The sequence below is a fragment of the Barbus barbus genome (assembly GCF_936440315.1).
Source record: "Barbus barbus genome assembly, chromosome: 47".
In the NCBI taxonomy this organism is placed as follows: domain Eukaryota; kingdom Metazoa; phylum Chordata; class Actinopteri; order Cypriniformes; family Cyprinidae; genus Barbus; species Barbus barbus.
The window spans coordinates 9,499,470-9,522,008 of NC_136725.1; the positions used below are offsets into that span (position 1 = coordinate 9,499,470).

Consider the following 22,539-nt stretch of genomic DNA (forward strand, 5'->3'; position numbering starts at 1 on the left):
CGGCTATTATGTATTCAGAACAACACACTGCGCTCACAGCTGTTTTATCAGGATATTACATGTATATTTTTGGCTCATTCTAGATGTGCAAGCAATGTTTGTTCTGATCATTAATATTATATTAACATTTTAAGCATAAGGTATAGGAGGCAATAAATATACAATAAATACACACTTCAGATTTGTATTTTTTTTTTTAAAGTCTCTTAAACTGCACTCATTTGATTAAAAAATATAGTAAAAACAGCAATATTGTGAAATAATTGCAAATTAAAATAATATTTAATAATATTTTCTATTTTAATATTTTTAAAATGTTATTTATCCTGTGATAGTGAAAGCCAAATTTTCAGCAGCCATTATTCCAGCCTTCAGTGTCACATGATCCTTCAGAAATCATTCTAATATACTGATTTCCCGCGCAAGAAACATTTCCTGTTATGAATGTTAAAAAATGTTTGTTGCTTTTAGTGGAAACAGTGATCATTTTTATAAAAAGTTCAAAAGAATTTTATTTAAAACAGAAATCTTTTGTAATAATACAAACATTTTTACTGTCAATTATAATCAGCTTAATGCATTCTTGCTAAAAAAAAATATTAATTTCTTCAACAATAAAAATGACTGGCCTGAATCATTTGAAAAAGTAGTGTATAGTAAATGTAGTAAGGACACAAACTGTAATTGAAATATTTGTTATTTTTGGTTCTTGCTTTATAACAACACTTTTTTTCGATTTGGTACCTGAGGTTGGTGGCAGTTGATCATAGTCTTGTGGAGCCTTGAATGGCGTCTTCATGTTGTCTCCGGTTTGTCTCCGCACAGGGGGATTGGGAGCCGAGTTATTTAATTGGTCTATGAAAGTGTCTGTGAATCACACCAAAGATCAGATACCAATACAACCTAAATAAAGCAGCATTTGATATTTACTCCTCATTAATAGTCACAGATAAGCGGGATCTCACCAGGGCTGAGCAGGAAGTGATCGTGTCCAGACGAGGGGCGTGCAGGTCTGGGGTAGGGTGAGGAGGAGGAGGGTTCTATGAAACTGTTCCTGATGGGGGGAGGAGGAGGAGGCTGGGACGGAGGAAAAGAATTGAAGGGGTCTTCCATTGAAAACGCTGGGAGAACAGAGAGAGAGAGAGAGAGCGAGAGAGAGAGAGAGAGAGAGAGAGAGAGAGAGAGAGAGAGAGACAGAGACATTGAGTCTTTCTACATGCCTCAGCAATCCCTCCTCTCACCAACAGATGGAGCTAAAATATCATTCAGGCAAAAATGTATTGTGCTCTGACCCTAAATGACGTTTACTCAATTGCCAAGACACTTTTAATGAAAACACTGGAAACACTGGTCATAACCAATTGTACAAGCATCAAACATGTTTAATAGTTCTGTTTTTAATGTTTTTTTTAATAAATAAATGCAGCATTGATGAGCAGAAGAGACTTTAAAAAGAGCATTTTTGGAACTGCAGTATAAATTACTAAATTAAAAGATTTGCGTCTCAGAAAAACAGGTTTTTATAAGAAACAAGTTTTTCTTTTGGGAAATTGCTCTAATTAATTTTAGCGTCTAAGCAATTGAGAAAAGGCCTTAAAGTTTATCAAGGTGTTATAACGGAATTAAACTGAAAGGCAATTCAGTATATTCAAGAATCAAAGAATAATGGAAGTGAAGGTGAATAAATGTAAAAAACTAATTAATCTTACATGTCAGAAAATGAGCACCGCACAATATCATCCACATCATACAGCTCTAATAATTCAAGCTAACAATAAGATTTAGAGACTCAATAATGAATAATATCTGTGTTGTGGTTCACAGCCCTCTTTTTGTTACTCATTGTAAGAGTAAAAGCAAAATAAACCAACAAATCAAATAAACAGTGTGCTAATCAGGCAGCCAATCAGATTGAGGCGCTGCGCCACTGGCTACCTTGAGGGGGCAGTAGAATGTCGTAGTCTGAGGGTGTCCTGTTGTGGAGGGGGCACTGTGTGGTGTGAGCCACACCCGAAATCAACGAACCAGAGTCAAACCCATCTGAGGGACACAACACAGAGTTACACTGACCAACAACTGGCCTCTGAGACTTCAACCACCATCGGCCACGCACTACATGAAATAATGCATACTTCAGTCCCTGATGCTACAAACACACACAAACTCCCACTATCACACTAAAAAATGGTCATACAGACAGTGTAGATGACAGATGAGAGACAGTGTGTGTATGCGTGTACAAGCGTGTGCTCTCTCACCATGCTCTGGAGGTTTATGTTTCTTTATGTCTGTTGAGAGATCCGACGAGCCATTTTCTAAAGCCCTTTATGGAGAGAAAACACATGTAAATGTTGGCGGCACATTAAAAGAGTAATTGTTTCACTATCGTGTGTGTGTGTTTACCTGTTGGGGATGCGGAAGGGGATGCAGACCGGCGGCTGTGTGATGCAGACGGGATGTGATGAGGGAATCTGATACTCGTCCTCCACTCTGTCCGTCAGACTCCGGTGGCTTGTGAAGGGGTTGGTGTGTCTGCAGATCACAAAAAAACTCATTTCACAACACATACAGGAACACATACATGCAATCCCATGATGCCTCGGGCATCAGATCGGTCACAGATCGGGTTCTCAGACCACAGGGCATGTCTGTGGGAGTTTTTCTGCCTGTTTTATAATAAATCTGATTGCTTAGAAAAGAAAAAGCAGATCTTTCCTCAACAACAGCATGATTTGAGACATCATTCATGTTTGTACCATGGAAAACTTGATACATATTTGAACAACTCCCAAACTTCAAATATGAAATACTGCATTAGCAAATACTCAAACCGCCTCATGTGCTCCTAAATTACAGTAAAGTGTGGAATAACCATATGTAAATATTTACATAGATGACAGCATTTTAACTGACTCCACAGCACGCTTAGAAAAAAGCTCTTTGACGGGAGACTTGGACGATGTTCTCCGCCTTCATGCTGACTCACTGAAATGAGCACTCTGCAGTGTGTGAGCTGGTCGCTGCGAGATTAGCCAGTTTAATCACGTAATGCTCTAACTTAGAGTCACAGGCTGGGCTGAAGTAGGCAAAGACGGCCAATATTTAAACAGGTCGGCGCCTACAGAGGGGAGAGGTTAACTAGCTCTGACTGGGATATGATGGGCGGTTTTCCAGCCAAGCCTGGGCTGCTACCACGATGCGCCATTAGAGGGCACTTTAGACATTTCTTGTCCCTGTGACTATGAAGAGATTCATTAAAGATCTTCAGTGTTTCGAAGTGCTCCTTGTTTCCAAGACATCAAGAGTGTTTATAGATGTACGTTTACCAAGTCTTTAAAGAGAAGCCAACCACAGCAGTGTGAAAACACCTATGAGAGAGATATGACAGGTTCACATTTTCCTTTCTTTGAGGAGGTGGAAAGTGCTCTCAACAGTTCCAAGACATTGATGTGCGTGTGTGTTTCTGTACAGTAAACGTATGCTGGTAAGTGTGATGCTCGTCACAAAGAACCCAGTGTGCCCCGAAGCCAGCAGAAAAGCCTTACTATGCTTACTAACAATACAATGATCTCAGCTATAAACGCATCACTGACTACTGACGCAGCTCTATGGACAGATACACCACATAAACACACAAAACTATTCTTCTGTGCTCTAAACAACAACCATTGTGGTTTCCAGAGCCTCTCGGTTTCATTTGTCAAAACGGTGACAGAAACACAGATTTTCTTGTAGCAGGAACTGCTGAGAGGAGCACAAATGTGTTGCATGAATGAAGCTATTAACACTGACAACCAAACCAATGACTAGGGCGCTTTGGGTGATAGTCAGGGCATTGCTAAGGCATTCCACAACACTTTATAATGTATGGTTCTGCTGAGGTGTTCTGAGTGGTTTTTAACATGTCGATATGCTGTTGATAGGGTGTTCCGTGACTTTGCAGTTTCTCAAAGCAAAGTCAACTCACATTCAAATGAGTATGTTTGGGAATTGTATAATTAGCCAGGTGAAAAGTATAGGTCCATTTGCTTAGAAAAGAAAGTTCACACCTCTCCTGAACAAGCAGCATAATTTGAAGTATCATTTGCAGCTGTAGCACAAAAGCAGCAGAAGCTAAGTGGTGAAGTTTACCATGTTAACCACTTCTTTTTATCCAATTATAATAATAACAACAAAAATCCAGCACTCTTGAGTGCAATACAAAGGAGAGAAAGAGCATAATGTTTGTGACAGAAGAGGAAATATGGCTTGCTGCTTGGAGTGTAACCTCTCATTGGCTGGTTCTGCTTAATTCCCTCAAAAGCCCCACAGGAAGTCCATCACTGCTGGATCTATGTGTGTGTGTACGTGCCGTTATGTTTGTTTAAAGAGCACATGCTCTCCGGATCCTGGTGCTCTTGCATAATTGGTGCACATGTGTCCAAACATTGATATCTGTATATGTGTGTGTTGTTCTGACAGAGCTCTAGAGATATACAAGACGCAGCCCGTGCACAAGATCCCAAGATCACATTAACACATTCATTAATTCACATGATCTTTTTGTCTTTTCACCACAGAAATCATTTGCAAGAAAGCAATAATTTAGTCATGGAACATCACAAAAGCAGATCAATGAGCAAAGCAGGAAAAGATGCTATGGATCAGCGTTAAAAGATCAGCGATTGCACAGTGCTTGAGAGCGGCAAACAGGTGATTTGTAATCATTTGAACATGATATGAGTAAACTGGACAGAGTAAGCACGGTTGTTTGTTTGGTGAGGCTCCCTTCAGAATAAAGAAAGACAGATTAGGCTTCTTTACAGCGATTATGATCAACATGCACACAAAGAACAAGAGCTGCAGCAGGGCTCCGGGGATGGAAGTGGCAAATGTGTGTGTGTGTGTGTGTGTGTGTGTGTGTGTGTGTGTGTGTGTGTGTGTGTGTATGTGTGTGTGGAGCTTACCTCTGGTTATGGTCCACAAGGGGAGGGGAGTGACGCAGAGGGGGGACATCATACTCATCACCAGGTAACAGACCGTTGATGAAAGACTGAAGAGAAATATACACAAACACACAATGATAAAATAATACAGCCAAGCCATTTTTGATTACACAGTTTTAGATTTAGTGATCAATACAGCAAATATCCATATGGGACAGAATGAATCGATCCACAGTGGATGAATACAGTATCCATTTGAACAGATCAATAATGGATGGAAAAAGTATCCAGAGGAATGGATGGGACAGACAGACAGATTATGGAAAAACAGAACGATGGATGGACGAGACAGACAGATGATAGATAGAAAAATGGTTGGACGGATGGATGGACGGACGGACGGACGGACGGATGGATGGATGGATGGATAACAACAAAATATGGATAGACGGATGGGACAGAGATTATAGATAGAAAAATGGATGGACAGACAGACAGATGAATGGAAAAAACAGAACAACGGATGGATGGATGGATGGATGGATGGATGGATGGATGGATGGATGGATTGGACAGACAGATTATAGATGACCATAAACAACAACATGACCATGGATGGATGGATGGATGGAGATGAATGGAAAAACAGAACAATGGATGGATGGATGGATGGATTGAACAGACAGATTATAGACAGAAAAATGGTTGGACAAAGATGAATGGAAAAACAGAACGATGGATGGATGGAAGGATGGATGTATGAATGGACGGATGGATTATGGATAGAAAACTGGATGGACAGATGGATGAATGGAAAAACAGAACAATGGATGGATGGATGGATGGATGGATGGGATAGATGGGATAGACAGATTATAGATAGAAAAATGGATGGATGGTTTATAGATAATAGATTATATATAGACAGATGGATGGAAAACAGAACAAAATATGGATGATGGATGGATTGGCCAGACAGATTATAGACAGTAAAATGGATGACCAGACAGATGGTTTGAAAAGCATATATAGATGGATGGATGTACACACAATGGATAGAGATGGGTACCTGAACAGATGGACAGAAAATTAACAGATGGACTGATTATAGATTGAAGGATGGATAGACAGGTACAGAAGGAGGGATGGATGGATAATTAATTTTACATATGAAACGGTAATATTGTATCATAAATATCATATATTGGTCAGTGCTGATTAGATGATTGATAGATAGATAGATAGATAGATAGATAGATAGATAGATAGATAGATAGATAGATAGATAGATAGATAGATAGATAGATAGATAGATAGATAGATAGATAGATAGATAGATAGATAGATAGATAGATAGATAGATAGATAGATCATGGAGCTCTAGAAGCCTCTGATGTCTGAGTCAGTTTATTTCAGAGATCAAGAGCAGCGTGTGATGCTGCACACTAGCTGTGGCCTGCAGGCGGTGAGCTGAACAGAGCTGTGTGGGCTTGTGACGGGAGAACAGGGGCCAAACTCTCTGTGCCCACACTGTGACACTAAATTAATCCATACAATGACATGCCAACCCAGGACAGAGAGAGAGAGAGGGAATTTTACAGTCAACTGATAGTTACAGATAATTGCATGTTGCAAACCTAAGTAGAACAAAAAGATCCACATGCACTTCAAACAACCTAAAACATCTCAGAGACGTACTTAGTTTCCAAAAGGGCTTTAATGAGAGACCCACTACAGTTTTGCAACCAAATATTTAACACTCTCCAATTCCCACTCACAGAACACGCTTATTTGATGCATAATCTATAAACTCTCAGTGAGGCACGAATATGTGTGTGTATATTTTGCATTTTGGGGCATTAACCCAGATATATGAAAAAACACATGGTGAGGTGGGAGGGCAACTGCTATAATCATGAAAGGCACTAAATGCTTTTTAAATACCTCTTTTTTTAATGCCAGGGCCAGAAGCACTACACACAGCCCAATTTCACAGCCTTGCTTTACTGCGAATATCGTCACTGTTGCTTAGTAACAGCCATGAGCAAAAAGTGAATATTTATGGCTTAAAATAGGCATGTAAGGGCTTGTGAGTGAGTACAGAAGGTTCTAGGTGATTTCAAAGCACAATGTCCAGTCATTTTTCCAGCTCTTATCTCATGTTCTCGACTCCGCTTATCAAAGAAGGACATTCCAGCCCTAATATAAAGTGTCGCTCCCCAAAACGAACGTGTGAACGTGACCCGCATAATACAGAAGGAATGTGTGTGCGTTCCTAACCTTACTACACTCTGACTGCACGTTCAGTCTGTGGCTGGTCCGGTTTAACCCCAAGTCTGCTCCGGAGCAGCTGAGGGGTCTCCCGTTGATGTGCGCAGGGGCGGCATGGGCGAGTTTGGGGGAGCGGTCTGCAGCAGACGTCCTGCAGTCTGACAAGGCAGTGCTTTCTTTAGGGCTCCAGGCCTCCAGGGGTGCTCTGGGGTCTCTGGGAAGGCCAGACGATGGGGTAACCAGCCAGGCGGCCCGGCCATCTTGAGGGATATGAGGTGGGCGTTCTGGCGGAGGTGGGGGAGGGGGGTCTCTCTGTGGGGGTGGAGGGGCAGGAAGGGGTTTGTCCTGTTTTCTGGACATGCCTGGAGATGACTGCAAAGAGAAAAGAGAAATTTGGAATATATGGAAATGAAATATAAAAAATATAAAAATGTATTGTGATCGAAAACAAACAATACCCTGGGTGAGCCTGTGGGACTAGGAGCAGGGGAACGGATGAGATCGAGGCGGGGCGGTACAGGTGGAATGTTCAAGTGTGGACCCATATGATCTGCAGCAGTTTTCCGGCGTTCACACACAGGGGATGAGTTTGGAGACATTATTGGAGAGTTCTGGATCTCTATGGACTATGCAAAGAAAGAGGGAAACACTGATGATGATTTATGCAATATTTAGAAACTTTTACAAAAACAAGCATTTATTGGGTTTGTTCAAATCTGTTTAAAATTTGGTGCAGAAATAATAATGCACTTTGCTTTTACGTTTCTAAGCAATAAAATGACCAAAAAATTTCCCTAGACTTACACTGAACCTGACACCTTGGGACAATCAGAAGTAAGTCGGCTAGAACAGTGGTTCTCTACTTTTTTGACTCCAAAGTCCCCCAAGATCACATTCAAAGGCCAACATTCAAAGGCCCAAAGATATTCTGTAATAACAAAGCTGCTAATTTTGTGTGTGTGTGTGTATGTGTATGTGTATGTGTATGTGTATGTGTATGTGTATATGTATATGTATATATATATATATATATATATATATATATATATATATATATATATATATATATATATATATATATATATATATATATATATATATATAATAATCAAGTAAAATTATATATAAAAAAAAATAATAATTTTTTAAAATATATCTTTCACTCACAAATAGGAATTTATACCTGTTTTTAAGAGCTTGTCATAACTAGAGAAATGTATTTTCATTACAGAAATGTCCACGACTTTTTAATCTTTTATTAAAAGATTTTATATTCTAAAATGTTTCCTCATATATCCAGATTTTCCAAAACAATGGGAATACTGGTGCTTAAAATTACAGTTTTTGAGGGAACAAATTTAAATAAATATCTACATCTGATTCAGCTTATTTTAAAGCTTGTTTTGTCTTATTTTAAATAATTTTAAAGTTTGCTAATGCATGGTGGGTTCCAGTCCGGACCTATAATCCACCTAGCACCCAGATAAAAAAAAAATCAAATCACCTTAGCGACCACATAGCAACAGCCTGGCAGTCATTCACAACATTCTAAAATCATATTTTACACAATCAAGTTGCACTCAAGTTTTTTTTCCCCCAGAATATGTAAAATCTGTTTTAAATCAGTGCAATACAGAAACACTCAGCGTTGCAAAGGTCTTGGTCTTTATTAAGATAAAATACTTCTAACAAACAAGACAATGAGAAGAACAATGACAAACTATTATCATCATAATAATTATCATCATAATGATTGTGTACAAAGTTATCCTAACGGCCTATTACCTCCATGAATAGCTTTGGGCGGGTTAGGGTATTCAACTTCCTAATCAACTAATAGCCTCATTAGCGTATCCATGAACAGAGCAATTGCAGCTGGCCAGTTTTTGTCCATGGTGTAGAAAAATACTTATAGAGGGGGAAAGTGCTGTTAATTAAATTTTCTAAGAAATGATACAAGAAAGGAAAAGTGAGCAATGTGCACTACTCCGAGTATGAACTAGTTCTCAGCCTCTAGGAAGCCAATATCCTCTACAAGTTCTCTTGCAAGGGCATTATGGGGAGAGGAAAAAAAACTAATATCTCGCATTTCTATTTAAAAACGTTCCAGCCAGAAGGTGCCCTCTATTGCTCTACCATTTAATGAATCTACTCAGCAGAGCTACGGAGGTTGTGTCCTTGTGAGGCAGGTTCCGACAGGTTTTTTTTTTTTTTTCAAATAAAAGAGACTGACATTTATGCTGGTGGAGAGCAGGAGGCTCTTGCACCTATATAAAAGCAGGATATAGGCCTCTTTGAAGTCCAGTGAATGAGAATGAGATTGAAACCGCAAGAAAAAAGAAGATGAATGAAATCTTATCTACTGAGCAGGTTTGGGCAGAAACAAACTTCTGCATACTTGTAAACCTATGATAACAAACCAACAGGCCTATGATAAAGTCAACATGAAATTCATTTACAACCAATTTTGCTTACATAATGCGACATATTCCAGAAACAAACAAAAAATGGTCTGGAATTAATTTTATCCATCAGTATTTGACTGAGCCTTGAAAAGTGGGTGTTACATACCAGAATGGATGGGATGGACTGAAAAATAAAAGGGTTTGGTGACATTATCCAAAAAAGGAAGTAGTTTAAGAGGTGAACAAGTTATTAATAATATATAAAATATTACATAGATAAGCATTTTTTAAATCTTTTTAATAACATGCCCTGATGAATTAAAAATAAGTCCATGAACAAATCTTCACTGAAATTAATACTACATAATTAATACAAATGAACATTCAGGACATGTACTACTGCCCAAAATTTTGGATATATATATATATATATATATATATATTTTTTTTTTAAGAAATTAAAAATATTAATCGACCCCAAACTTTTGAACAGTAGGTAACAGTAAGCAAATATGTCGATTTTGATATGAAATTAGAAATTTCATCGATATATTACCTTCCTGATATGATCTATAACCAACGATTCCTCTCTGTCATCATCATCATCCAGGTCCAGCATGGGGGAGTTGAAGTGGTCCAGGAGGAAGCACTTGGCCCCTTCGTTGCGTGGGTCAAACGGATCAACAATGATGGGCTCGGTGCCTTTGATCTCACAGCGACAGAACGGGCAACCCTGACCATCAGAATCCTGCAGAAAAGAGTCAAAGACACACTGAGTGAACTTTAAAACACTAACGTGCACACAAACATTTGTAGAAGTCCAGAAACCGCCTCTCACTCGAAACAGACACGAGCACACGCACACGGCGTAGTAACTCCAGTAAACTCGACCCCAATGGTTCTGGGCTGCTTATTTGTATAGTGCTGTAAACACTGACAGACTGTTGTGGAAATATGCCTCGGCCATGAGGAAGCTCTTTACTGGCAGGATCTGAAGAGCCATGCTTGATTACAAACAGCTGGAACGCACATGCTACCCCCTCAAGCCGGGTACCAAATTTCTCTTTTTGTGATTTAGGAAACAGCAGAGTAAGACAGATACACACGCAGGCAGGCAAGTTCGTCATGTCGCACGGCTCGGTACGGCCTGGAGACAGCTTACACATGGCAAAATGAAAAACAATCATCTTTCATTTCCTGCATTAAACTCGGAGAATCAAAGTGTTTCGATATTTACAAGAACAAAAGATGATCGTGGTTGCCATCTGGTTGAGGGGTCGCTGAAAAGACATCAAAGCGTCGTTTGAAACCTAATCCTAATTAAATCCCTTAAATGGAGAAAAAGAAACACACCCGAACTGACTCGGCATTAAACAAGGCCATTAAATACGAAAGGAGAGTGAGATTTCTAACGGATAGTCACCATACAGACTTCGCTGCTGTGTGTGTTCGTAAACTTGGCAGAAAAATAGCAATGAATATTAATGCCTTTGCTAGCTAGGAGGTGAGAAGACACTTCTCTGGGCTCTCAACCGGTTCAATGGTTTATTTAACGGTTAGGTCTCTTTTATAGGCAGGTGACAGGTTAAAATGGATGCCACATTGGCTGCTCTAGAAAGCGAGCTGATGAGCAAGAGAAGCACTAATATTATGTCTCTTATTGTCCAAAAATGAACTCGTGGACTGCAGCTGAGGCTTTTTAGATGCCATTTTAGATCTGTGTTGTGATAATGTGTTCAGTGACAATTCTGTCATGACATCCTTTTTCACACATTCTCACACTTAAATGTGCCACAAACACAAGTAAACACTTGCATCTAAACTTAAAGTAGCACATTATGCTACACATTTGACAACCGGAAAGTCTGCAAACACTTAGCTTAGTTTTGAGCTGCTGTGTCTACTGTTTCATCAGACATTTTCTCAGAAAAAGTTAGATTTTAGAAAACTTTTTCAAAATTTTTTCCAGAAATGTTTCACTTGAAAAATGGGTTTGTGCTATATTTCTGTTATAAACGGCACTTTGGTTTGACATTTTCTTATTTAAGGAAGTGACATTCATACAATCGTAAGTGTCAAAAAAAATTTTAGAGTGGCTATTGTACTGTTTCAGTGAAGTGCTCTTCTGAATTTAATAACCTTGAGCGCTTCACTTCAACTTCCACGCAGTCAAGAACACAGTTTCATGGTCGATAAGCACAAAACTGATCTCCAACCTCTCAGAAACCCAGATGGCAACAGATCCATGTGCAGCTGAGTGTAAACTATTGCGACCAATTGAGCAAACATCACAAAACATTACAATAATACTGCTTTTTTCTTAAATTGTTGAGTGATATAATGAAGAATGATAGGATATTACTGGGAAAAGAATGAAGGAATGATTTGATCCTGCTTCACCTACACGAGTGAATGATTGAAGTTTTTTTAATGAAAAAAAATGCAGCATGCATCTGGCTGAGGCGTCTGGGTTTAACTGACCCTACCGTGGCTCTGAAATATTTGTTTATCGTAAGAGAAGTTCTGATGCTCAGACAACACCCTAGATCTGAACATTTCTGGCAATTCAGCCGGTACTTAAATTGTAAACACATACACACTTCATCCCACATGTCTAACATCGCCCATGTAAGCATCCTCAATCACAATCATACACCAACACACAGAAACACACACCCAAAAGATAAATGCAACCAGACTGGACACATTTCCCGCCTTATTTGCCTTTCCTTCACCTGCCCGCTGTGGTGCCACTTGCATCTGTGATCAGGACAAAAGCAAGGGCGACGGAGAGACAGATTACCTGCTGTTCGTTCCCCTCTGAGCCCTGATGACGCTCAGTATTCAGGTCATAGCATGTCATTAAAGCATTTCTAACTAGATCCATTAGCTGAGCACTGGGAACCACTGAAGCGTTTATGTGATGCAAAGAGTTTCATCATAGCAGATGAAAATAAGACATGTTTATTTCATGCATGAGCGGTGTAGTGTTGGCACACATGTGTAACTTTAAGCTGTTTTAGCATTAGCAATCAGCAGAGCATGACTACATGAATAATGCTAATTTTAAAAAAACGCATTATAGTAAAGGTACTTTGGAACCAGAAATGTTTTTCACCATATGAAAATTCATTTAAAAAAAAAACAATTAAATATAACTAATTAATAAATATGATTAAGTAATTGAAATTATTATATCTAAAATAATTTTAAATAAACAATCCTTGCAATAATTATTTTCACACAGTAAAAAATATAATTTATATATTATTGTCTAAGATTATGACTGTAACAGTTGTGTTATCATCTTACCAAACAACTTTCTGAACAAACTTTTCTATTTTTCCAAAAACATTACTCTACTGAGTTACAAAGTGACAACGGTGCCATTAAAGAGCATGCTTGAGATGAAATATGAGAAATACAAATATCATTACATTCACAAAAAAAAGACAAAATTCTCTTCTGAGACTGCTGGACACTGATAGAGGGCAAATTAAATACACTACTAAACTATAAAATCACCTTTATACATACCTGCCATGATGTCAAACAGGAAGTGCACATAAGGTGACCACATGGCTCTATCTTTACATCTTTATCGTTTTCGGCGCAGATCTTACAAAGCTGAAATGTGGATCCCATCTCACAGTACAACTCATACTGCTCCTGAATAGACCGAAAAAAAAAAAGAGGAAAAAAAAAGATGAAAAAGATAATACACAAAATCTGACATATAGCCTACCCAAATGTGCATCAGTTACTTACCTGGGTGACCTTAATGTGGTCGTGTGGGGTGGGTTCACACAGGCCTGTGAGATCTGGGTTATAACTGCGGCCGTCTGGAAACAGATAGCTACAGATGGAGAGAAAAACAGCCGAAAGAGAACAAGGTTAAGAGACTTCTCCTCATGTGCAACTGGCTCTGTGGCATCTCCATTAGCAGTGCTGTGAAAGTGGGCCACCTCCCCAGCCCATCCAATCACAGCCAATGTCTGAACCGCTGCACTTACAGCAGGGATCAAACCTCTCGACTGGGGCAATCAAATGAGAGAGCGAGAGAGACGTCCAGACAAAATCTGCAGTTTTTTCTGCATTTTCTGGGCTGGAAAGAATTCAGCAGAATTGTTTTAAACATGACAAACTGTGTTTATTAGAGCTGACAGCAGTTATTGAAGGCTGAAAGCATAATCAAATGATATAAAAATCCTACTGAATCTGAACAAATTAAATTACAGGTGTCCAAATTCTGTAGAAATCAGTTTCTCATCCATTAACAATATTACTATGCTCTTTTTGTGTTTATAAACTAGCATTGTGCAAGCATATCATTATTATGCATTCATTATCTGAACGGAATTGGCGACCAAGATACAGCTCAGATGGTGTGAGATTGGCATGTGGTGCTGGGCCGGGCAAACAGAGCCACAAAGAAGTGATGTGAAGTGGTTCAGAGACAGCTGACACGGCAATGGTGTGCAGCTAAACCCATAAATGATGCCCTAAACAGATATGACAGTAAGACACCTGCCAACAAAGAGAAAGGGGGGACAGAGTGTCTGTGTGTTTGTTTGTTTACAAGAGAGACTTCCAATTGATCAGAACATATTGAGCCGATAGGGTGCTTCACAGAAGAACTACGGGAGTTGATTCCAGGAAAATGGGACAAAATGAGCAGATCTGGACACAGGGGCGCCAGAACCCCATCTTTGGCCACTCAATCAAACTTAGTCAGTTAATATTAAAATATGCACCACTGCGGTCTCAGACACAGGAAATAATTACTTACATTTATGTAGAAAAAAGCCAATACACATACAGTACAATACAATACACAGTTTCAAAGCAGCTTTACTGAAAATCACGATGTTATTGTTTATAATATCTTAATAGGTTCAAGCATTATAGTTGCTTCAAGCAGATCAGAGCTTGACGATAATATAATTTTCAAGCAATCAAGCAGCTGAGATTTGCTATACAGCATATTTCAGCCTGCACAAGTATACTGTATGTATGTGGATAAAGTTGAACATGCATATAAATCTAACTTTACGTAAAGAGCTGGGCAATATTATAGTTACTTTATATATTGCTTTAGGCAAATGTACTGTATGTATGCAGGTCAAGATAGATAAAATATTGAAAGGTCACATAAAAACATCTGATCTAATGTAAAACCTGAATGACATTGTATCTTAATGCCAAATCTGTATGGAACAAAAGCAAAATAGTATTCATGTGCTCAGACTTTTCCACATCATAACGTCTTCAGCCCCATTGTCTAGACATTAAATCAAAGAAAGATCAAAGACTCTAAAAAAAATTTGAACCTACATTTGACTGGAACAGAATGAGAGTATTTGCAAGTGACTGAGATGGTGGGCGTTTAGTAGAGCTGAATGGTTTAGTTTAATAGTTTATTAATGGAGGGAGGACTGGGACTGGAACTCAAAACGCCCACATGAGGACCATGGCTCAACATGCAGCAACCACTAGGCCAAAGAAATTAAGATACTCACAAGCCTTCTCTGCATCCATCGATGAGGGCCTGGAACAGTGGCTTGTTATGTGGGATGGTCTGCAGGATGTTACCGTCACTGGTGACATAGCCAATGGCCCACTGTCCTAACCGCGTACAGCTCAGCCTGAAGATGTAGCTGGGGACGGAGAGAGAGAGAGAGAGAGAGAGAGAGAGAGAAACCAACTGTAAAAAACCATATCACACACCAAAACAGCCGACACATTTCTAAAAACAGCAAAGCACGAATGAGGTTATGTAAATATAACACTTGTTTGCATGAAAGCAACAGGCTTGGGTCCATTATGTTAAAGAAAACATTTATTTGGGTAGAAACTAAAAACAATAGCCCATAAGTTTTGATATCATAACGGCAATTATGAAATAATCGAAGGCTATAAAAAACAAAGACGAGAAAAACAGAACCATATGGATGGTATTTACATCTGCATACACCTTTGCTAAGAGGGAAAGGAAACAAGAAGCACATTTTTGGAGTTATTCAAAGACGGCTCTCGGTTATGCAACTGCTGAACAACAAATTCAGCCAGGATTAGGAGACTAGCTGGTACCAGACTGAACCTTTCCATTCAATATCCCACAACATCAGGGTGGCACAGGCTGGCACTCAGGCCGGAAAGGGGGGGAGGGGGTTGGCTGACAGAGGAATGGAAGGAGAACAGGTTGACATTTCTCAGCAGGAGGTGGAAAAGTTTATACAAGTGTCTTGCAAAATTCAATTTGCAATGATAAATGCTATTTCCTCATGTGATGTCACACACATAACAAATGTGCAAATGAGATGGATCAGACAAAGGTTAGCAATGCCAAAATAAGAAAATTTGATGAGGTAAATGCAACACTGCAACAAAAGTGACATTTTGCCATGTTTGAACCACTATTTTGAGAAATCAGCCCGCACACACTGATTCACCACTGGAAAAGGTCATGGCCTGATGTAAGGGATTGTTGCAGGATTTCTTGATTACATTAGAGTTATTTCTAATGCAGCTGCTAGGGGATGAATGGAGCTCTCTGTGTTAAATGTGATTAATCCCATAATGCTCCACTGTGCTGCTTTCACACTGGACATGGCTCTTTCCTTGCAACGGGGGGAAAGAAATCGTACAGTCTCGACACTAACACTTGTTAACACTCTTTCAACTCAACTCTCTGCCAATTACTCCATCTCTCTGTCAGTCACTCTCTCTTCTCTCTATTCAGCACCTTTCCTTTTATGCTTTCAAAATGTACTATTACCATAATGTCTTTTCTTAACACTTTTCATTTATAGGATAGGCAAATGCAGTAAATACACCAACACTAAAACTAAAAAAATGGCTTCAAAGAATTTTTTTATTGATTTGGTATCTTTGAAATCTGACCATAGTTGAACCAAAACCCTCTGTCACAGGACATAGTCGAAGAGACTCATTTTTAGTCATAATTCAATTTTGACAAAAATGTCCATGCTATTAGAATGAATGGGGACTGAAGCTTTGAAGTGAAAAAAAAGGTATGAAAAATTACCATTTGAATATCATTAAAGTTATCCATGTGACTTACATTATAGGTCCTCTGAAGTCATATGATGCTTTATGTGAGAAACAACTAAATTCAAGTTACTTTCACTGAAATGTTCTCCTCCAGTGAGCTGTTAACCACTGACATTACCGGATCATTGACTCCAGTGATCCGAAGAATCAGTTCAATTCATTAAACTATTATTTAGAATGGTTTTGTGAACTGGATCAAGCAATTCATTAAAAAAACTGAGTGAAAAGAATGATTCAATCATGAATCATATATTGAACTTTTGCTCATAAATCGGACATTAAACTAATGACCTAAATAGGCTTGATCCATGAATAAATCATTCAGACAATTTTTGCCAACTGGATCAAGCAATTCATTGAAAAGAGCAAAGAGTCAAAAGCAGATTTGTTAATGAATCGCAACTGAACAAATCATCATAAAGCAATTATAAAGCAATAAACCAAATTATTAAAAAAGATGCACATCAAAAATATGATTTGTTCCTGTATCAGACATTTAACTCATAAACTGAATCAGTTTGATTCATGAACTAGTTTCAAGCAATTCACTGAACAAAATGAGTAAAAAAAAAAAAAGATTTGTTCAACAATCAAACATTACAACTTCTCTCATAAATGTGCCAAGAAAACAGAAATCAAGGATTTCAGGGAATTATCACTTAAATTTCTGTATGTTCATCACACAAACCTATCATATGACTTGCCACATGGCACTTTTTTTGTCATTTTGGAGCTTAATAGCCCCTAGCACTCATTTACTTTAATGCAACAAGATTATTCTTCAAAAACAGACTTCCAGCCATCATTTTTTGTTTTCTGAGATAATTCAACATCCCACGGCCGGATATTGTTCATTGTGGCGCTGGGCAGACAGGTCCTGGTAGGCCAAGAGCACAATATGGATGTCAAGAGAGAAGAAACTGGGAAATGATTGTTATGGAAAACAAGCCAAGTCACCAACACCCTCAGAGTCGTCACACACAAACAAATCATAAAAAGCTCCGAGCTGCTGTGACCACTGAGGCAGCGAGTGTGTGTTTCCGCATTAATGAGCCCTGCCTCTCGTGTCACACTGCCCTGATATAAACAGACATGAATATGACATCCAGCACGTAAAAAGCTCGATTTTGCCAGGTGATGGTTACGGGTAGATGCTCAGCGTGAAACACATATAGTCCCCTTGGGTGCCACCATGGCCTTCTCGAACCGCACACACACAGCTGCTGCTCCTCTTCAGTAGATTGGTATTTGCATACAGTTCTGCTCGACCACCCACCATCCTCGACATCCTTCTGTTTGTTCAGCCACATCTCTCCAACCCATATCAGCCCTTTAAAATGGCCCATCTTCCTGGTGAAAATCAAATAGTGGGAATCCGTGCCCATGAAGTTTCTTATTTTATGGCGTCGTTATTATCTTGCTGTAGCAATAAGCAAATCTAACCAGTGTGTAATCATGCCTGCTGTCTGGCTCTGGACCTCGAGTTGTTTTGGCGCAGATGCGATGCTGTTTCTCTAATCAGCTAATCCAAACAGACTGGATGTAACTACCTCTGTCTCCCAGCGGTACTGTCCGGCACCCTTAGCGTACTATCTAGGCTGCCGATGCAAAGGTCAGGGGTTCATTTCCAGGCTACACTGATCCTAGCTGCTAGAGCAGTGCATGCTAAATGACAAACAAGAGAGCAGAAGCGCAGACAAAGAGCCTCCTGTAATAAGCTAACATCTCTGCCTCGCCCACTTTCCCATGCAAGCGGGGTTGTCTGCCAGACTGGAGAAAAACAGCTGGCTGGCCCGGCGCACCAAGCAGCAGATGGTACATCTATTACAGCCACCCAGTTATACACAGACTAGTCTGTACCTGCCAGGTTTGTTGATGTACTTCTGCAGACGTGCCTTCACTTCATCGTATGTCAGAAAGGCCATGTAGCCCGGGTGCGTGACTGCCAGGAAGTTCCAGTTCCTCAGGATCGAGCCCCATGGCTACAGAGAAGAGAATTAAATTAGAGAGAAATGTAGCAGGAAGCATGCAATCTTTGACACTGCAAAGAGCTCAGAAAACAGAAGTTAGACTGGTGTGCACCAGCATAAAGCACACTGCATTTTACCATCACTGACCTTTCAGAAGATTACATTAAAAAGGCTGTAACACACCAACTAAACTAAGTACACAACTGTTCCTTGTAGTTGGATTTGAAACAATCCACAAAAAATGCACTTAAGTCTCAGATAAAAATGCACGATATACTTATTACATTAAGTGTTTTTGCACTATTTTCTTAAAGAAACAGCACAAATACAGGTTTCAAACTAAACATTAAGCAAAAAAGAGTGTTTTAAATAATAAAATAATAAATGTGCTGTTTAAAATGTCCACAAAAGTGCCATTGTCACAGTAAAAAATATATGTTGCATAGAACTAATATAAAATAAAAAAAATTCAAACCATGTGCAATTTATTTGAAAGAAAACTACAAACACACTTCAAACTAAATATTTAACAAAAAGAAGTGTGTTTTAAATTACAAACTAATAAAAATGCTGTTTAAAATTAAGAAAACAAATATTTGGATGCTTTCTGGTTGTCAAATGTTCTTTGAACATGGTTATAGTTTATGCACAATGGTATTAGGGAAGTGGCTTCATCCATTAAAAATCAAAAGAAAATGGAAGTTACTGTAGTTCTAAGAAGAGATCGACCAAAATTTCTTTGCAGATGCTGTTTGTTTTGAATTGTATTATCTAATGCCGGGGTTTTGATTTTAAGAACTCACAAATATGATGACCCGCTGCCTAGAATGTAAAAATATCTATGTATAAGACCTGCTTATACTGTATGACAAAAATGTGATTATTTAAAAGATATTTTATTAAACATAAATAAAGTAAATAATTAGCTTTTATACTGTCACAGCATTAAAGCCAAATTAATGAATTATAATTGAGAAATATTTACTTTTTAAAGTTTCAATTTGAATAATTATATTTAAAATATTTTCTAAGTTAACACATTCATTCTGATAACCCTAAAAACATATTTCATTACACATTTTCAGTAAATCTCCTAGTACCATTTAATGCCCCCTGGTCTGCAATTTGAAAAGCCTGACTTAATACAATGACAAGAGTGACTTAAAGGCCTGATATTTTTTGTGTCTTTGTACATTCTTAAATAAACTCATCTTGACATGTCAGAACTAAATGAAAAGCAGATGGGACTCTTGATACTGTGGAAAAAAAACTAAAGTGCTGTTTCCTCTTTCCCATAGAAGCATAACCAATCCAGACTTAAGCAATTCCCAAAAAATCTGCAGCAGGGCTACAAAGAGACCGTTTTGGATGTTCAAATGAGCAGGGTGTAGTTTTGTTGGCTTTGGCTGTAAGGTAGCGGGGGTCGTGTGTGGTGATTCAGCTGAGGAAGGCCACGATTAGAAGAACGGCATGAGATAAAAACTCCATATTGCTCACTGATTGACTCACATGCATAAACAAATCCACACTAATGAAACGATGTGGGTCCTTCCAGCACATTTCTGGGAATTTCTGTATTTTTTCACACCAAAGACTTGAGTAGGTAGACAAAAAAGTGGGTGTTTTGCAGCCGATACATAATAAGGCTTGTGCAAGCACAGGTTTGTAAGCTTGTGTGTTGTGGTTAAGGATGAGGTGTGTTTTTCTAACTAAAGGGATTCCTCTGCGTAAAAAAACCTCCCACTCAACACTCACTCATAGAGGTGATCCCCAGCGTTAGCGCTATTTTCCATCGTGATGACTACAAAACATTGAGACATTTGATGTTTTCAATTTAAACTTGTGGTTATCTGTGAGACATCTATGCACAGGATTTCTCCTCAGAATGAGTAGATCGACCCACGCCGGAGTGAGAGAAAAACAAGGGTGATCCTTCTGTATCGCTTTTGTTATTACAATTAGCTGCTTTTAGAAAGTAGCTGACATTTAAATGTTAGCTTGATATTACCAGATCTAATGCGTGTTTGTCGTGTTGAGAATTCGAGACAAACTCAATACATGGATGGGGTTGTGGGAGGTGAGAGGTTCTGGGTTACCTGGAAAAGACGAGTAAAAATGTCAAACTCAAAGACGGAGATGTAGTCATTGCAGGTGAGGTCGATGGTGGATTTCAGAGCCATGGCCTCCAACCCGGAGCTGATGGGGTGCACATCATGAAGGCACTGCCGGAACATTTTCCATGGCACTATTGTCCTGGAATCACACAAGCACACACAAATGCACACTGGGATTAGACTTGTGGAAATCCTTCTCAAAATACATCCAATAGCTTTGGGCTATAAACAGGAACTGAATCAGACATCAAATTCTTCAGTCACCAGCCTGTGAAAACACTGAAGTACTAGATATTTCTGAAGAAATATGCCAGGCCATTGATAATTGCGATGTGGATGCTAGGATATTGGGAGTTTTGAGTAGCTGTTAGCATTCTCGCTATGCAGATATTACAGTGTTCTGAGCTGTTAGCATCTTGCTATATATGCAGTTGTTGGGGTGATCTGAGTAGCTGTTTGTTGGTATGTTGTTTCTTTCTGGGTGGTTGTTAGCATGTTGTTATGTGGTTGCTTGGATGTTCTGAGTGTTTGTTAGCTTGTTGCTATTTTGTTCTGAGCACGTATGTATATGTTGATGCCTTATTAGAGTGCCTATGGGTTGCTAAACATAAGCTGTCCGCCATACTTTAAAGGTCAAAGCTGATTCGTGATCACTCAAGAGCAAGTTCGGTACATACCTCGGTTTTGACGTCACGGCCCAGCGTTTAATTACTAAACCTAAATTGAATTACTATTTATTTTTAAATATAATAATCAACAATTAACTTAAAAAATGTATGCAAATGTGTAAATTTGTTGTTGAAATATCTTCATTTACGCAGTGGCTGTCATAACTTGTTTCATAACAGATTTAAACATACATTAAATAAGACATCACTAACATGTAAATAAAAAAAAACAAGTTTATAGTCTCATATATCATGAAATATGAGACTATAAACGACGAACATTTTGTTTTGATGTCTTTCCATGGTTGAAACACTGACTGAGGTATTACATGTGGCAGGAGATGTTCATTCATGTTTATTTCACATTAAAACTAGTAGTAAAGAGAAAGGGATGATCATGCTCACTCGTGCTCCATGCTGCCAATTGAACTAAGGCGTTTATACAGCGATCTGTCATGCCACATCAAAGAGCGTCAAAACAGGATTTATTGTTTGAATTTCCTGGAAAAAAAATTACATAAATGTAACAAAATATAAAAATAGAAGTGTACAATGAAGTACCACTCATGCAGTGGTTAAAGCAATGCTGTATTTATTCGGTACACATGCACGACGAACCAAAAGACCCGTACCGCACATTTTCGGTATAAGTGTACCATTACACCACTAGTTGGCATAGTTTAAAAACCTGTACTATTGAGATAATACATATTAAAAACAGAAAACAACATATTCTCACCTAGAAAATTTTATCCCATGTCTTTAGGAATTTAAAAGTTTGTGTTTTTTACAACTAGAGGCGACGCAAAGTAGTGGCATCTTTTAAAACTCATTGATTTTTACAATTAGTGACGACATGTTGATGGACTGTTCCAAGATGATTCTGAGTAGCATGGTGCTATGTGGTTGGTGTGCAGAGTTGTTGTAAACATTTTGCTGTGCGGTTGCTAGAATATTGATCGAGTGATTGGTAATGTGTTGCTTGGTCACTCAAACTTGTGAAAGCTGCATATACAAGTCTCACACTTTTAAGAACATTCACTTTATAAAAACAACACAGTTGCCAGAATGACTAAGAAAGCAAGCTCTTACTGTTACGACTCTTACTGCTT

The 22,539-nt window shown here is 38.7% G+C and overlaps 1 protein-coding gene across 1 annotated transcript in view; it reads right to left on the reverse strand.

Moving 5' to 3' along the window:
• LOC306865679 (E3 ubiquitin-protein ligase CBL-B-like) overlaps positions 1 to 22,539 on the reverse strand; it is a 63,360-nt gene that overhangs the window by 1,897 nt on the left and 38,924 nt on the right. The window contains exons 5-18 of the mRNA XM_079410423.1: positions 20,742 to 20,898; positions 18,536 to 18,657; positions 15,121 to 15,258; positions 13,370 to 13,457; positions 13,139 to 13,270; positions 10,158 to 10,349; positions 7,655 to 7,822; positions 7,206 to 7,568; positions 4,947 to 5,032; positions 2,404 to 2,532; positions 2,259 to 2,323; positions 1,936 to 2,040; positions 966 to 1,121; positions 745 to 867 (exon numbers count right to left, since the gene is read on the reverse strand). Of these exons, the coding sequence (XP_079266549.1) occupies positions 745 to 867; positions 966 to 1,121; positions 1,936 to 2,040; positions 2,259 to 2,323; positions 2,404 to 2,532; positions 4,947 to 5,032; positions 7,206 to 7,568; positions 7,655 to 7,822; positions 10,158 to 10,349; positions 13,139 to 13,270; positions 13,370 to 13,457; positions 15,121 to 15,258; positions 18,536 to 18,657; positions 20,742 to 20,898 (2,024 nt within the window). The remainder of the gene's footprint in view (positions 1 to 744; positions 868 to 965; positions 1,122 to 1,935; positions 2,041 to 2,258; positions 2,324 to 2,403; positions 2,533 to 4,946; positions 5,033 to 7,205; positions 7,569 to 7,654; positions 7,823 to 10,157; positions 10,350 to 13,138; positions 13,271 to 13,369; positions 13,458 to 15,120; positions 15,259 to 18,535; positions 18,658 to 20,741; positions 20,899 to 22,539) is intronic.